The sequence below is a fragment of the Asterias rubens genome, chromosome 13 (assembly GCF_902459465.1).
Source record: "Asterias rubens chromosome 13, eAstRub1.3, whole genome shotgun sequence".
In the NCBI taxonomy this organism is placed as follows: Eukaryota; Metazoa; Echinodermata; class Asteroidea; order Forcipulatida; family Asteriidae; genus Asterias; species Asterias rubens.
In genome coordinates this window covers 14,656,226-14,672,975 of record NC_047074.1, presented here as the reverse complement: position 1 = coordinate 14,672,975, position 16,750 = coordinate 14,656,226, and the positions used below count along the sequence as shown (strand labels likewise).

At 37.9% G+C, this 16,750-nt stretch overlaps 1 protein-coding gene across 2 annotated transcripts; it reads left to right on the top strand.

Moving 5' to 3' along the window:
* Window positions 1-2,326: 2,326 nt before the first annotated feature.
* Window positions 2,327-16,467, top strand: LOC117298223 (photoreceptor-specific nuclear receptor-like). Of its 2 annotated transcripts, none has more exons than XM_033781354.1 (6): window positions 2,327-2,760; window positions 3,734-3,967; window positions 8,131-8,532; window positions 9,059-9,408; window positions 9,885-10,008; window positions 14,507-16,467. In XM_033781354.1, exons 1-6 carry the CDS (start codon window positions 2,757-2,759, stop codon window positions 14,737-14,739), a joined length of 1,347 nt encoding a protein of 448 aa, XP_033637245.1. In that variant the 5' UTR covers window positions 2,327-2,756; the 3' UTR covers window positions 14,740-16,467. The 2 variants fall into 2 exon arrangements, with proteins under 2 accessions (XP_033637245.1, XP_033637244.1); XM_033781353.1 differs by having other exon boundaries at window positions 2,328-2,760; window positions 8,128-8,532.
* Window positions 16,468-16,750: the final 283 nt, after the last annotated feature.

Sequence of the window (16,750 nt, the reverse complement as noted above, 5' to 3'; positions counted from 1 at the left end):
TTTATCACTTTTAGGAAATGTAAACCTAAAATAAAAACCTGTGAAAATTTCTATTCAAAAGGTGGTTGAGCTATCACCAAAAATCTGGAGCGGTTTTTTGTCACATAGGAAGAAATAATCGACAACTGGGCTACACAATCTGAGAAACGCTTCACATCGAAACCTTTCTCAGATTAAAATGTTTTTGAATGCTTCTCTCAAAATCTCATTATTTTGAAGAAATTGTTTCTGAACATTTATATCAACACCTGTTCTTACCAAGTCAATTTTTAGCCCATTAATTTTGTGAGTACTTACCAAAGGATAAATACTTATCGTACTTACCGTACGATAACATTTTTTTAATTTTTGGGTTAATATACATTTCATTATTACACCTCATCAGATACAGTAGAACTTATCAACCAAAGGGGAAGACACACAGAAAAAGAAGAAACTAGATTATTCTAACTTGTGACAATATCAATCAATATAACACTAATTGACAAAAATATTATTATGTGGTATTTAAACAAAGTAAAAATCAACAGGATATAATGTGCTTTTTTAATAAAATGATACACAACTCAAAAGAATATTCTGTGGTATTTGAATAAAATGATAAACAAATCAAAAGGATATAAAATTTGTGGTATTTGAATAAAGTGATAACTAAAATAGATATTCAGTGGTATTTGAATAAAATAATAAACAAAATAATCAAAAGGATATAAAATTTGTGGTGTTTGAATAAAATTAATAAACAACTAAAATAGATATTCAGTGGTATTTGAATAAAATAATAAACAAAATAATTAGAAGAATATAAAATTTGTGGTGTTTGAATAAAGTGACAAAAAACTAAAATAGATATTCGATGGTATTTAAATAAAGTGATAGACAAAATAATCAAAAGGATATACAATTTGTGGTGCTTGAATAAAATTAATAAACAACTAAAATAGATATTCAGTGGTATTTGAATAAAGTGATAATATGACTAGTGCCGGAGAATCAGGATGATCATAGTCAACACATCCACACTCCAAAAACACGCATCCATTGCCACCAGAGAGAGGTTAACCACTTCAACAACGAGTAGAAGAAAAAAACAAGAAAGAGAAAGACAGAGACAGAAAAAGAGAAAAAATAGAAGGACTAGAACTCTAGCTCCTACTCCTCCCCCGTAGCACATCGTCGTCTGCTCGATTGTTTGAAGTAAATTTCGCCTAATCGCACGAGCTGGAAATTGATACTCTCACCGCTGAAGTGCAAATGGGTCGATCTAGCCGTGGCGTCACCCGCACGTAAAAAAAAAATGAAGGAAAAAAATGTGGCCAGGCTCTGGAACGCCCGCCGGAGAGACGAGGTAAGCTGGTACTTTCCTTTCTTATACCCCCTTCCTCTGTCTCTACCTTTTTCTAGTTTTCTATCCAACCATAGCGAGCTGGAACGAGCATGGTCCAAAGAGTAGACTGAGGTAGAAGTAAAGCTGAGGAGCCTTAGGGTACGAGCATGTTCCCACCGCAGCAGTATCATCTGTCGGCCTGAGGATACCTTCTTCCTTCCATCAATAGAGAGAGTCCCTTACAGGGAACCCCCTAAAAGAAAAACCAGTTACAATGTAAGGCTAGCCTACCTATCCATTCAGGTTTTCCCCCTCTCACTCTTCTTATGATCAAAAACAAATCTAGAAAGTAGAAATCAATAAAGTAGACGATTAGTAGCCATACGTGTTCTGTCAAACTACCATGCTGATATTTTGTTGTGCTCTCGCCAAGTTCATAATCGGGGGACAACGCGCCAAAATGTCTTAGGCGGCAGAAATTTGCTGAGTCTAAAAGGTTATACTTTTTTCTCTTAAGCTTAGATTGATACCACGCCTTTTGCATTGAATGTAGCCTTGATATACAAACTAGCTTGGAAAGCAGACTTTTAAACATCTTCCGTAGCGATTCCTTAGTCGTTCGTCACAGAACAGTGACATTTTGACAGGTTACATTTCCCAACAATACTGATTCAATAATCCAACAAAGTTATGCATTTTTGCATTTTCATTATTGGGGGATCTTTTTTTCGGTGTGGGGTAGAAAAATTGTCTCCCCCTTCAAACGACTCGAGTTGAGCGACGTTTCTGGCAAGCACTTGGCATCGATCGGCAACTGATTAAACAAAATTATCCCGTTATTGAAGCTACGCGAGGCGATAGATCAGAGAGCAAGCAGTGGGTCGAAACAGTGCTGCGATTTTCTCTGGCCGCGCAGCCGTTCCATCAACCACCGACCCTCCCCTCGGGGCCCTACTCACTAGCCACTGTGTCCCGGATGGCGTGCAGGTGGCTGATGCATCCAACCATCTCACCCAAAAAAGCCCTGGAGTGAGAAAGTTTGGCTTCAGACAGCTTTACTCTCCCCCATTCTTTTCGATGAATCAGCTCATTCTTTCAGTTATCTTGGCTTTCAGTCAGTCACTACCCGTCATACTGGTCCCGTCATATACCGGTCCAGTCACACCACGGTCCCGTCACACCACGGTTCCCCGGCGTCACACCGGTCTTGAAAGCTAGCGTGATTTGATGTCCGGAGTCATTTGGCGTACTAGTGGGAGGCACCGTAGCTCAGCCGTCGACATTGCGCAGGGATTCTAAGCTAATCTCAGGGGGATACTTTCTCGCTCTTACCCGGTAGTCTCACCTCTCTATTCGTCGCTCATCACTATTCTATTCGTCGTAGTCACTTGGTTTGTGTTTGTTGCTGACGCTTTGAGAGTCAACCGTCATGGGTAAGTGTGATCTTTAAGGAATCAAAATAATAAGTCCATGGTTTCTTCATCTATTCATAGAAACGCAGACGTTTAATTAATAGAAACACAAACGTTTCATTGTCTCTCATCTTGTCTTCACTTTACGACCAACATTATTTGAGGGTTTTTTCCTGGAAAAAATCGCGATTTGTCTTTTTTGAGAAGTGCTGCAGGAAACCCTTTTTTCTTTTTCCTGCTATCAACGAAATGATATCTGAATTTTACATAAAAGTACCTTGATTAAATTTGAAAACTTCGGACCGTCTGATAGAATTATTTGTAAAAGTCAATACTGTTAAATCATTTTTGTTTCATCTCATCCCTGACTTCATCAATAAGTGATGCCAAAAACACCACCATGAGTAGGCCTCTTGATTCGCCTCAGCACAATTAATCCATTTATAAACCATCCCCATTTTTGCTTTTCAATGGAATTTACTCGTTATAGAACTAACAAACGAACAAAGAGTTACATCGTAAAGCATTTAAAACTAAAAAAGTGACATCGTAAAAGCAAACACAATGGCACTAAATCATATTTTATATTGGAGGCAGTTTGGTACCACGTATTCGATATTGTCACCAAATTACGTTCGGTAGTTTTAGGTACCGGAGTTGAAACAGCAAAGACCTAAGTTGCTTTTCGAAAGTATATTAACTCAAACAAAGTCATCAACATTCAAAATGAATCAAAAATCAACCATCAAATTTCTAAAAGTGAAAGCGCATACCACTTTTAATTGTGTATGCCTTATTTCGTTTTACGTTTCTTTGGGACAGCACACCCAAATCGTTCTCTGCTTGGTTTAACTAAATAAGAGAGGTTTGCGGTAACACCGTGTGATTCTCTTTTATCTCTTTGAATAGTGTTTTGTTTATACTGTAAGTACAGGCTTCAGAGTCTTATCCAATTTTGTTTTTCATTGACAGTTTTTGTCCTTGAACTTTGCAGGTCGTACTTTACCAAACCCAGTTCCGTGTAAAGTATGTGGTGATAAGAGTTACGGGAAACACTACGGGGTTTACTGTTGCGACGGCTGTAGCTGTTTTTTTAAGCGGAGCATTCGACGCAATATGCGGTATACCTGTATTGGCAAAGGCAACTGTCTCGTAGATAAAGCACGGAGAAATTGGTGTCCATACTGCAGGCTCAAAAAATGCTTCGGAGTCAACATGAACAAAAATGGTAAGAATTTACATTTTTATAAACAAATTGGGCTTGAGTTAAGCAGCGTTGAAAATGTTTGGTATGATGATAAAAACGGCGTTGTTTAGTTTTAGTCTGGTTGTGGAGTTCATGCTTTGAACCATTTTTGTGTGTGACATTTTCCCTCTGAATTGAAGTCATATTAGAGAGAACTGTATCGAAACTCCGGGCATTTTGTTTTTAATAAGAGACCATCTTTTAAATAAAGAAGAGAAAAAAAACATCCTACAAAAAAAAGAATGTGAAAACAAAATTACAACGAAAACAAACAAACCAACAGCTGATTTCGATGTTCACAACCCAAAGGACAATGAGTTTACATGCTGAAAATTATGCTTGGTTTTCACTATTTTCATCCGACTCAAATAACGGATTAAGCCCAAACTGTCAATATGGTGGATGAAACAAAACATGAAAAGTGGACTCGGTGAATAATTTGTCAGCACTATTAATATTGCATATTACCTTTATCTTCCAACACAAATGAAAAGTGCCATTTATAGTTGTGAGAGGGCAATACATAATGATGCGCTTCCTGTTTTCGTCAGCAATTTCGACGATACTTCTTTGACTGTGTTTCAAACTTTCTTTAAAATAAAATCGAATAATAAACAATCAAACAGATTCATCGTCGTTGACTTTGTTCATGATTATTCTAATATTTTAAGTCAGAATACATAAACAACAACATCAACAACAATTTGATGTTTTGCTCAACATATTTATGTGATGTTTGCAAATATTCCTTTATCAAACCGACGAATTTAAGCTATACTGCCAGTCACATTTCCTTTGAGGAATGTCACAAATGTTTAACTGTTGTAGAGTGAGTTAATGATCACTTACTCTGATGTCTGACTTTTATTTGTTAAAACAATGAGCTCGATTGAACAGTTCACTGTGCCTTATTTTGTTTTGTTTTAAAGTGATCAAAATTGAACAAATTATTCTGCTCTGTTTTGTGTTATAGGCCTAACCAAAGAAGAAACATTTTCTTATATGACAAATTGTTTCAGTCAAAATTATACTGTGGCACGATTTTGTGTTAATATACTTGAACAGACTTCACGTTTGATTTGTGTATAAAAAACTTCTCTTATTGATGTTAATATAAATCAGGTATAATTACATCAAACGAAATATAAACAAGCAAATTTACAACTGAAAATCTGTATGAGTAATTAAAAAGCCTTCCGAGTCTAGTTTGTTTTGCTCGACCAAAGCTCTAGATAACTTTGACATTATATCACTTAGGAAACCCAATCTTAACACTGATACATCGCACCTGTTATGCTCCGAGCTCGTAGAGTGGGCTCGCCTTAAAACAGGTTTACCCTAGACCCGATGGGTTTTCCTTTCCTTCACAATTGTTAAGCCAATCTACACTTGTTATATCCGGTGAAAGGCAAGATGGGAAGAACACAATTGACACTAGGTACATGGTAACAACAGAAGCATATGGAGACATAGCTTGTTGTTTCATTTGGATTCATATCAAAACAAAAGTATGGCGAAGCTGTTTGTACAAATGTTAGTTCTTACAACACTTGTGTCACGTTGATATTATACATAAATTTATGTGTCGAAAAACAAATTTACATTACTTGTTCATCTTCCTATCTGAGATTTAGGTTGATTTGAAAGTTCCAACGAGAAGGATTTAAGATAAACTATTCATTTTGGAGAAACAAAATCTGACACCAGGTCTCTTGTGGCGAAAACGAAAGAAAAAAAAACAATATTGAAAAGCTGTTCGTATGAATGTTAGTTTGTTATATCGTTGGTTTCACATTAATGAGATAATTTTACATTACAAGTTTGTGTGCCAAAAGAACAAGTTTACCCTAAACGGATAACTTTCTAGTTTCCGATCTGAGATTTGTTTTTCTTTTAACAAAAAATCATTTAACACAAACTAATCATTTAAAGAAAAAAAAATCAGAAAACATGCTTCTTGTGGCAAAATACTTGACCCACTTGAACGCTGTGTTTTAAATTGCACTAAGCGCCAATACAATTACCAGAGCTCTATTGTGATTAAAACACGTCACCAGGTTAAAACCTTAAGTCTAAAAAACCCTTCTAACGTAAAAACAGCATCAATAGGAAACTTGAGAGAGACCCAATTAAATCGAACAGCGTCAGCAGTCAGATGTTTCCGTTGCGACCCACTCGCTCACGGGGGAAAAGTGCCAGCTTTACAGGGAATCAACAATTGGATGTATTATATAAAACACCGCCGTAAGACGCGAAAAACCAGGGGTGTCTCTTTTTACACAGAGACATAGTCTAGGAACCAGTAGTCGTTTCAGTTAGGGAAATGCTTTGTTGGTTTGAACACTACGGTTTTTTTTTCTCCTCTTGGCGCTATGAGTAAACGACTAGCCGCGCGAGGAGTCTATTCACCACGCTGATTAGTGCCGGAAAATCATGGCACGCGCACACAAGTGCCGGCATTATGAACAGCTACCCGAGCAGAAAGCGAATCTAAACGTTGTCGCGTGCCGCACAGTGGAGATTGATTCAGCTTGCGCATTACTGGTGTAGTGTTTCTGTGGGTTCTAACGCTGTAGTGTTGAGGCCTGGGCACTGGGGTTTGCAGAGCGCGTGCCACGGCCAGGGCGACACAGTATGAGAAGATCAAAGATCACTGGTTGTTAGCATACTTGTGTCGGACCGGCCTGGGCCAACGCGGACCCAGGCACACAGGGTGCCAGTGTGTCAACTATTACAGATTTACCATGTGTGTTTTGTCTGTTCGTCACATAGGGTATCCTGCCCCCCCCCCCTTGCACACTTCACTTTTTGTTTTACCTTACTGTTTCCATCTAATGAGACAAGCAACCGCTGATCGACCCGTGCACGTTGCTGGACCACAAAACGTGCCGTTGTCACGATCAGGGATTTTAACTGACTCTAGTCATTGATAAAGTACAGTGTGTTAACTATTCTCTTTAAGCCACTGTGCCGCAGAGACAAGTTTATTTAATGCAGCTGTTGACAATCGCCAGCTCGGCATTTTTTTTTATTCACTCACACCCTCTTTTTTATTTGCCGAATCGCGGGAGTAAATTGAAAAGTTCATTACGATACGTAATGGCTCGCAAGGCGGCTGTGTTTTCCTTGTAACGACACACCTATACACGGAGTGTGACAGCATTGTTCTATCAATACCTCTCTGTTTGCAAGACACCCGATAAAACCCTCTTTCGAAATCATCATCCACGCGCGAGCAAACAGAAATTCACCCTGAACAAGTTGTAGTCAAACAGAAAAATACATTAGAACAAAGTTTAAAGTCAACACGTCCCAAGTGAAGTCGGAAATAGATTAAAAAGCAGTGTTTATAAACGGAAATTGGAAAGGCGTAGTCTAACAATGGATGAGATCAAAAATGGGGACTCATGTTGGGGCATTTTAGATAGAAGTGAGGAAAAAACACTAAATCAAAAAGCAGGGAGTTTATAGTGTCTGAAATTAAGTAGATTAATGTTCTGTTTATTGTATAATAATCGTATTGCGATGTCTGTATTGGTTTATCCCTTCTTACCTGATGTTAATTTTGAATCGTATTGCGATGTCTGTATTGGTTTATCCCTTCTTACCTGATGTTAATTTTGAATCGTATTGCGATGTCTGTATTGGTTTATCCCTTCTTACCTGATGTTAATTTAATTGCGATGTCTGTATTGGTTTATCCCTTCTTACCTGATGTTAATTTTAATAAGTCTGAACATTGACATTAGTTCAAAAACTTGGGATTTTTTTTCAAATTAAAGTTAAGTGTTTGCAAAATAATGTCATGTGTTTTTCAGTACAAAATATAATTAAATAAAACTACAAAGAGTTTTTATGTGAGACATCAACTCTCTTTGACGTAAATGACTATTCATTAAACGTCCATGCGTAATTTGAAAAGGTTCAACTGAACAATTACATAAAAAAGCGCGAACTGGTTTAATGTTTAACCTATTGCTACACGCATGTGCAGTTTGATCAATTTTCCATAATACCTCAGGGACTTTACTCGCATTGTTCAAATTTGTAAAATGATGCAAATTCAGATGTAAACACAGTAAAATAATAATATTCGTTGATATAGTATTTAATATTGTAATTTTTTTACAATTCTCCCACAGCAGTACAGGAAGAACGTGGACCAAGAAAGAAGAAACCTCAACAGCAGCACAAGACAGGTGTATCGGGTGCGAATGGAGATCTCTGCTGCCAGGGTGCCGGCAGCAGTAGCCACGCCCGAGCTCTAGCAGCAGCAGCAGCAAAGTCCAAACCCTCATTTCGACCCTTCCAGCCGTGGACTAGCAAGACATCGGGATGGAGGGAGCAACACGCCGTGGCTGCTGCCGCAGCCCACGCCGGTGGACCGGGGAGTGCTTTCCGTGTCGTCGCGGTCCGGAGTGGGTTGTTTCCGGGCGGTGTGCCGCCTCATCTCTCGCCGACTCTACCGTTTGACGCGGCTGCAGACCGGCTTCTCGTACCGACACTACCGTCACAGTTTGCAGGGTTTAGAATGGAGGACCGAGCAGGTAGGTGTTCAATCTAATTATTTTAAAATCTTAGAGAGTTTGAAAACATAATTATCAGTTTTCATGTCAGAGACAAGCTTGTCACTGAATCTAAGCTCGGTCGTTGGTTCGAATCTCACCGAGAAGTAATGTCTGTGATCACAGTACTCGGGAAAGTATTGAGTATGTAGTGCTAATAAACATCGGTGTAAGGGAATAATCAACAGTTATAATAAACAAGAGGTGTCAAACCCTTGTGGAAATATCAAAATGAATGATTTTCATCCCAACAACGAAAATTATAGCCTCCAAACCAAAACTACCAACATCTTTCAAATTAAGGTATCGTTTGCATCTTTGCATGGTGTAGATACAAATGTGAAGAAACTATAAATAAATAGTAAACTTTCGGGTACAACCAGGTACACTTCTCTTTTGTGAGAGTGTTGGCTCTGATAAGAGCCGGTATGGTCTCGACGTTTCGAACAATATACTCTGCTCGTATTCTATTATTTCAACTTTATGTCTATTTGATCCTTCTCTTTAGCTTTGCTTGCCAAACGTTCCGCCGAGAGACCCCCATTCCCGTGGGCCAGCCGTCCACCAGGAGCAGCAACTGTCCTCGCCCTGCCAGCGACGCCCTCACCTAGTACCTCCATTGAAGAAATCGCCACCCATATCCTCGTCCATGCCGTACGAACCTCTCGCTCAGTTCAACCATTTCAGTCATTAGATACTTGGGATCAGATCTCTGTCTTACAGGAGTGTTGGAATGAACTGTTTCTCCTTCATGCTGCGTACTGGCCGGGAGTTGATTTCTGCGCTTTGTTGAGTCATTCGAATCTAAGGGCAGAGAGTTCAGGAGCTGGTTCGTCAAGTTCATCAAGCGAGTCCTCGGTTAGTATTTCAATCCTCGATATTATAAGAATGTGTGTGCAAGAATGACCTTAAATCCTTCACTCTAAAAACTCTACAGTCAGAAATGATCTGGATTCCGAGACCCCAGGAGACCTGACCCATTTGGAGTCAGGCTGACCCGGAAACTTAAAATGGGGATTTAACTCAGATTATGCACCAATTTTACCCAATACTAGGTAATTTTGACACATAATCTGGATCTTACTGCTGGTTCAGGCCCAAACGGGACCCATATCCTAGCAAATTCTGACCCAGACGTCTTAAGAGTGTAGAGTAGAAACATCACTACGACACAATGTAAATTAAATTTTATTAGAAGCTTCACATAGTATTTTTGTTTTGCTACGAAGCTTTGAAGAAAAGACAAAGGGGAACAAGACAATCGAATAGGTGTTTTTTTTTATTTGCACATTTTGCCAGATATTTTATGAATTTTTTTCCCCTCTCATTTCCAGGTTTCAATAAGACAAAGGAATGAAATCATTGATGACATCCAAGAAATCACTGTCAGATTAAGAAGTCTAAATCTCAGTTCATATGAGTTTGCATCACTGGAGGCCATTGTACTCTTCAAACCAGGTGAATATAACATATCCATTCAGATTGTTTAACACATTCTCTTCAGAAAGAGTTAGCTTAAAGACACTGGACACTATTGGTAATAATTGTCAAAGACTAGTCTGCTCACTTGGTGTATCTCAACATATGCATAAAATAACGAACCTGTGAAAATTAATTGAGCTCAATCGGTCATTGAAGTTGCGAGATAATAATGAAAGAAAAAACACTCTTGTCACACGAGGTTGTGTGCTTTCAGATTGTTGATTTTGAGACCTCAAAAGGTCTCGAAATCAATTTATTTCGTGGAAAATTACTTCTTTCCCGAAAACTACGTTACTTCAGAGGGAGCCGTTTCCCACAATGTTTAATACTATCAACAGCTCCCCATTACTAGCTACCAAGTAAGGTTTTAAGCTAATAATTATTTGGAGTAATTACCAATAGTGTCCACTGCCTTTAACGTTTCGTATCTGTTTATTCTAGTTATTTATTGTTGTTGTTTTTTGTTTTGTTTTACAGCGTTTACTGCTTTTACTCGCCGTCAACTTGATAGCGTGTTTTCTTTGCCATTGGCAGGATTATTGAAAATTTTTGATGCGCTTTGTCTTGTTTCTGTTTTTCCTAATCAATTTGTACAGAACATTGTTTAATACGCTTCGTAAATATTTGGTATTATTATATAGTAGGTCTACTAACCTAACTAAGGTTATGACGGGAGTAAGTCTCGTTCCTGTAACCACACCAGTGTTATGTAAACGACAAAGCTTTCTAGTCTGTGAGAAGCCAGCAGCCAAAGTGACTTATATTATAGCAGACACAATGACGCCACAAATGAAATCACTCTCCGCTTCCCTTAGAGTAAACCAAATCGATTCCCTTAAAATAATCTCAAGGAATCCTTCCCCAACACTCATCGATAAAACCCTTATAGCTCCAAGAACTTATACCCTATCATTGGATTCGCGAAGCAACATCAGCAAGCTTAGGCCCTACCCTAAAACAAGAAATCGTTAGTCGTACGCGATCGGAACCCACTGGCAAAAGCCAATATCTACAGTAGAACTAGATTAAAAATAAAGCCATTACCCAATATTATAATGATATACCTTGGCATGACCGTTAAGATACTTTGATATTGGACGTTGGACATTGGACATTCACAGTGAATCTCTACTTCTCTATTTCGAAATGACATTTGACATTCACGTTTGTATAGCAGTGTCAAATCTCCAGCTAAAACGACATTCGCTGTACAAACCTATGTGAATGTCCAATGTCCAATATCAAAATTAAACCTTACTTCAATTACTTGGAGGTCAATCCATGAGATTGAACACATCTTTCAATAACGTAAGCCCAAAACTCGTAATAATCATTTCTTCATCTACAAAACCAACCACAGTTGTCCACAGTTGTTTAAAAACCCATATACGTTACAATTTAAGTGTTAGCTCTCTCTTTCGAACGTGCCTTTCAAAACAACTTTATGAGTGTGGGCCTATATACTCCGACAGTAGCAAGACAAGTTCCCAAAAGAACATACTGCCAACCAAATATAACTTCAGAATGACTTCGAAGAAATTCATGACGTTCCAAGTACGACCATAAGAGTAGTCTCTGTTTCACAACAGATAGCCTTAAAAGCGACCACAAGAAGTCCACGCATTGCCAAAACCTAAATGTTGACGTACATTGCTCTACCCCCTACCCAAGCCATGTATTCGATGTTTCTTAATTACACGCCTTCCCGAGACAACCCCAGGGAGAAGGTGATGCGGATGACGCGTAATAATATAAGAGGACCCGTAAAGGTGCCCTGTGGAACACAGACTCCATCATCATTTCCCATCATCAGGATGCAACTTAAAAAGCTACAAGTCGATAGATTCTCATCACCTGTAGGCTCTTTATTCTCTTCCAATCTTACAACCAAAGTGATCGCAGTGATCTCCGCTGGGGAAAAGAGAAACACTGAAGAAGAAAAAAACATAATATATTCATTGTATCCACATTTCTTGATTGAAATATGCATGATAAGACACTACCTTAAGGACATCAGCATCAAGGGGAAGGATTGGTAAAAGGGGGCGTGGACCTGGCCGTGGGGGTGTAATACACACATCGAATAAACCAAACAAGGCATGTTTAAGGTCATGTGAAATCCATAAGATATTCTTGCGCCAAAGTTTGACATCTTAAACGAGAGAGAGAGATATAGCTTCATTTGCTAACCGAGGACTGTGCGTTTGTTTAGATGTTGAGTTCAACAAACACTTTAGGATTTACCACAGATTTACCCTCCGAATTAATGTATACCAAAACTGAATTAACTGAATGACTTTTCCGACGAATTTGTGTTCCATCCACAAGCGTTGTAATAACAAATTTTAGCAAGAGTCCCCGTTTTTACAAAAAAAAATAACGACTATCGGACTGAGAATATTAGAGCAGTTTGTTTCCCTTCAAGGCACTGGACACCTTATTGGTAATAGCCAAAGACCAGTATTCTCACCTGGTGTATCCCAACGTATGTATAAAATAACAAATATGTGAAAATTTGGACTCGATTGGTCATTGAAGTCGCTAGAGAATAATGGAAGAAAAATCTCCCTTGTTAAAAAAATTTGTGCGCCGTTCAGATCCCCGAGAAAGGCTTTTATTATTTGAGTGAGAAATTACATCTTTCTTAAAAACTACTTTACTTTACACTCAGAGAAAGTTGTTTCTCACAATGTTTTATACTATCAACAGCTCTCCATTGCTCTTAACCAAATAAGTTTTCATGCTTACACTTATTTTGAGTAATTACCATTAGTGTCCACTGCCTTTAAAGAAAACACTCCCATTGGCAACACTCATCTTTCGGAGGAGGACTCTAATTGAACTCTTGTTACAAAGAAATAATCGAAACAAGATACTGCTGTATCTCTCTTATATTATCACCCTTTAAGAATTCTTGAAAAGAGTCTAGCCCTTTGTGTATATTATTGAATATAGTTTCAATAATAATAGTCTCTCTCTGGACATAAAGCGGTCACCAGGCCGTACGGTATACCCGAACCCTGCGGTCACTTTCTAACTCTTTTCATACCCCACCGCAAATCTTTCTCCAGTGCCGGAACCCCTGTGGGTTGTCCGAAGGATCCGAAGGGGCAGTTTATCAAGGCGTGGCAGTTCATTTGAGTTCCTTGGCGTTTAAACACGCCCAAGGCTTCCAGCGTTCCAGATTATTTTGTAAGAAAAAATGGGAGAAATATTCAAGCAATAAAAATGCGGTTAATCGGGCTTGTTTAATTGAATTACTGGAAGCCTATGGGCGCTCTGCGGTTGGGCAGTACCAAAATGAAACTGTAGCAACTTTTGTGGAAGAGACGTCTATGCTTGGTTTTTTCTTCCTTCTTGGTGAAGGGCAGAACCACAGACTTGAGACATGGCCCAGTACGAGGTACGCAGCTGAGATACGCAAGCTATCTCTACACAAACAGGTTGTGGTTAGCTTCGAACAGTTTTAATGATTTACGGATCAACTGGTCAGTCAACCGTTCGGTAAAAATAGAAAAGTATAAGCTTGAAGACTGCCGCCAGTCTACTATGCAGCTAGACATCACCCACTGTGAACGTAGTGTAATTTTTACGAATGAATTGACGTCAAAGAAGAGCGAGTAATGATCAAAACAGTTTCGTTTTTTAAATTTGGGAAATTATCAATTATTTGGGGAATTATAAGATTATTGTAAACAGCACCGGCACAGATTAAGTAAACAAAGATTTGTTGTTATATTTATTTTATTTTATGATTTGCTGTTTTTGGCGTTATTTGTGTAGCTGACTTTGTGATTTGTTTAGACCCTGTCTTCGCGTCTTCAATTAAAATGACTATACTCTCCCTTGTTTTCTTATCTTGTGAGAATATTGAGCCTCAAATTTGAAGAATGAGCAATTTCCGATAGCTGCCTTGTTGACAAATATTCCAGTGACTAATCCTCTTTGAAAATATTCTTAAAAATAAAAATGAACGAATGAAAACTAATTGTATCCTCACGTTGACACTTGTTTATTGTAACATGAGCAAGACTGAAATAACTTATTAATATATTAATGACAAATTTCTCACAATGGATCTTAAACTCAATATTTTAAAATAACTGATGGGTGGCTGTGTTAGTCAGGTAATTGTCGAAAGAGTCGAATCCATGTGACGACTACACATAATTACAGAATAAATATTTACATCATAGGAAGTTTTACAACAAGTATTTTCTTCTGGGTATTTATATGCGACATCACACATGGTGTCAATTTTTACACCCATTTTTTTGCATTGCGCAAAAGCTTTCGAGGCCAACAACTACTTCATCCAAATTAACGGCAAATTATTGGCAATTTCAGATACCGTTCAACACATTATGACTTACATTTAACTTAATCATTGAGATTTTGATCCATAATTTCAGATACCATTAATAGTCTTTTAAGACTTGTCTTAATAATTACTTCATCCATTGTTCATTTCCAGATACCACCAAGACACTTCGAGAGAAGAGCAAAGTGGAGTTCTTCCGAGACCAAGCTCAAGTCGTCTTAGCTCAGTACGAGAACGTAGTCCACCCAGAGAGTCCTGCGCGCTTCGGCAAACTCCTCCTCACCATGCCGTCTCTTAAACGAATCAGCGGGGAAGATCTAGAGGAACTATTCTTCAGACGGACTCTTGGGAATGTTCAGATTGAAAAGATTCTTGATAGAGTATAGATGAAATGTTCATGACGTCACTGACCGCCATCTTGGATGAGAAACAATGGAAAACTGCACGCGTGTACACGTTGCGCACAACTCTCAGCCAATGGTATAGCCTTTCACACGTGCATGTTTCATTAAAAATGGCGACCATCGCAATGGGTCTATTTCGAACGAACTTGACAAATTGCGACCTGGTAACATAATTTGAACGATTCGTGTATGGGTCAAATTAACTGAAAACAGGAGCGAAAATTGACAAATGTTATCACTTTTATCAGAAGGCCCATGTCAGAAAGTTGTTTAGCGGTAAGCACATCTATGTGGTCTGTAGCAGGAAAAATGTAACCACACCAAGAAAGCTTGGCAGCGTTTGCTTTCACAATAAATTCGAATGTTGTTGCGTCACTGAAGTATAGCATAACTTTCGCTTAGCTCACGATACAAGCAGGGATTTTGGAGAAGAAACAGTGGTAAGGTTTGTTTCTTAAGCAGAAAACGCCTGCTTAGCAGGTTTCATGATTAAGGCTTAGTGACACACCGGAAGGTTAACTGTTGTTGCTTTTTTTTGAGAACGAGCAAGTTTTTACATTATTGTAAAATTCCTAGTTTATTATTAAATAATTCTTCAAGAGATAACACTAAATAGAGGCACAATATGTTCCTCGAAATTTCTACGAATTTTGAAAAGCACTGTGCAACTTCGTTAGCAAGATACCTAATCATGATTCAGAAGGTATGCAAATTGACATCATCTTGTACCCAATTAACTTATTCATATAATTATAAGCTTGTTTAAGGAGTGCAATCTTCTAATGAACCAATATAGGGTAAGTTAAAGTATTAGGATTAATGTTTCGTGCAATATCACCCTCTGATAAAAAACAAAGGGATATCAACAATTTTAAATTTCATGATAATATATATATAGACAAGATGCAATCTGCCGAAATTATCAATATTAAATTCCATTACACATGTATATAAAACGTTATAAAGTTATAAAACGTTACTAAGTGTAATGTATAATTTAAGTCAACACGACCCAGACGATTATGTAAATATTGTTTTGCATATTGTCGACAACATTTCTAGTTTCATAAAACCTTTTTATTTTAAACTGTGGCGGTGCAATAAGGGAAAAAGTGCAAAGGACCTGTTTATTTCTTATTTTATCGTTGGAAACTAAGTTATTTATTTTATTGTCAAAGGTTTTGTACATGATTGGTACAAGCACATATTTATTCCCTTATTAAAATGGGAAAAACAAACTGTGCAGATTTGGTTGGGCTTAATCAGTTGTGTGAATCGGGAGAAAGTAGTGGTTTTTTAAACCATGCACAATTTTCAGCAAATAATTTTGTTTCCCTTTTTTGGACAAGCAACATCGGCTGTTACATTTTTTAAAGTTTACTCACCAAACAAGATTTAATTTCAGAGGGAATTATTTCACAGAAATCAATTGGTCTACATTTCTTTTTTATGAACTTCATTATCAGTAAGCTATCAGACTCAAACCAACAATGTATCATTGCCAATCTTGTGTAATAGTAATAAGTATTAGTACAGTTTATATTAACGTTAGGCAAAAAGTCTGTAACGAACCGAATTGGTTTGCCACATTTATCAAATATGTGACTGACATAATATAAACACCTGGTTTGTGGTGAGAGGTTGGTAGTATAAAACACTGTGAGACACGGCTCCCTCTGAAGTAAAGTAGTGTTCGAGAAAGAGTTTCCACGAATTTGATTTCGAGACCTCAGATTTATAACTTGAGGTCTCAAAATCAACCATCTAAAAGCACACAACTTCGTGTGACAAGGGTGTGTTTTCTTTCATTATTATATCTCGCAACTTCGACGACCAATTGAGCTCAAATTTTCACAGGTTTGTTTTTTTATGCATATGTTGAGATACACCAAGTTAGAAGACTTAGAAGAACCGATGGTCAAACACTTAACTTGTAGATCAGTATGCTCTTAGTTTATTTAGTAGAAATAATCAGAGCATACTCATCTAAACG

Coding starts and splice junctions, on each gene's coding strand:
- LOC117298223 (XM_033781353.1), top strand. Junction 3,968..8,127: donor AGTCAACATGAACAAAAATG/GTAAGAATTTAC, acceptor ATTCTCCCACAG/CAGTACAGGAAGAACGTGGA. Junction 10,009..14,506: donor CATTGTACTCTTCAAACCAG/GTGAATATAACA, acceptor GTTCATTTCCAG/ATACCACCAAGACACTTCGA.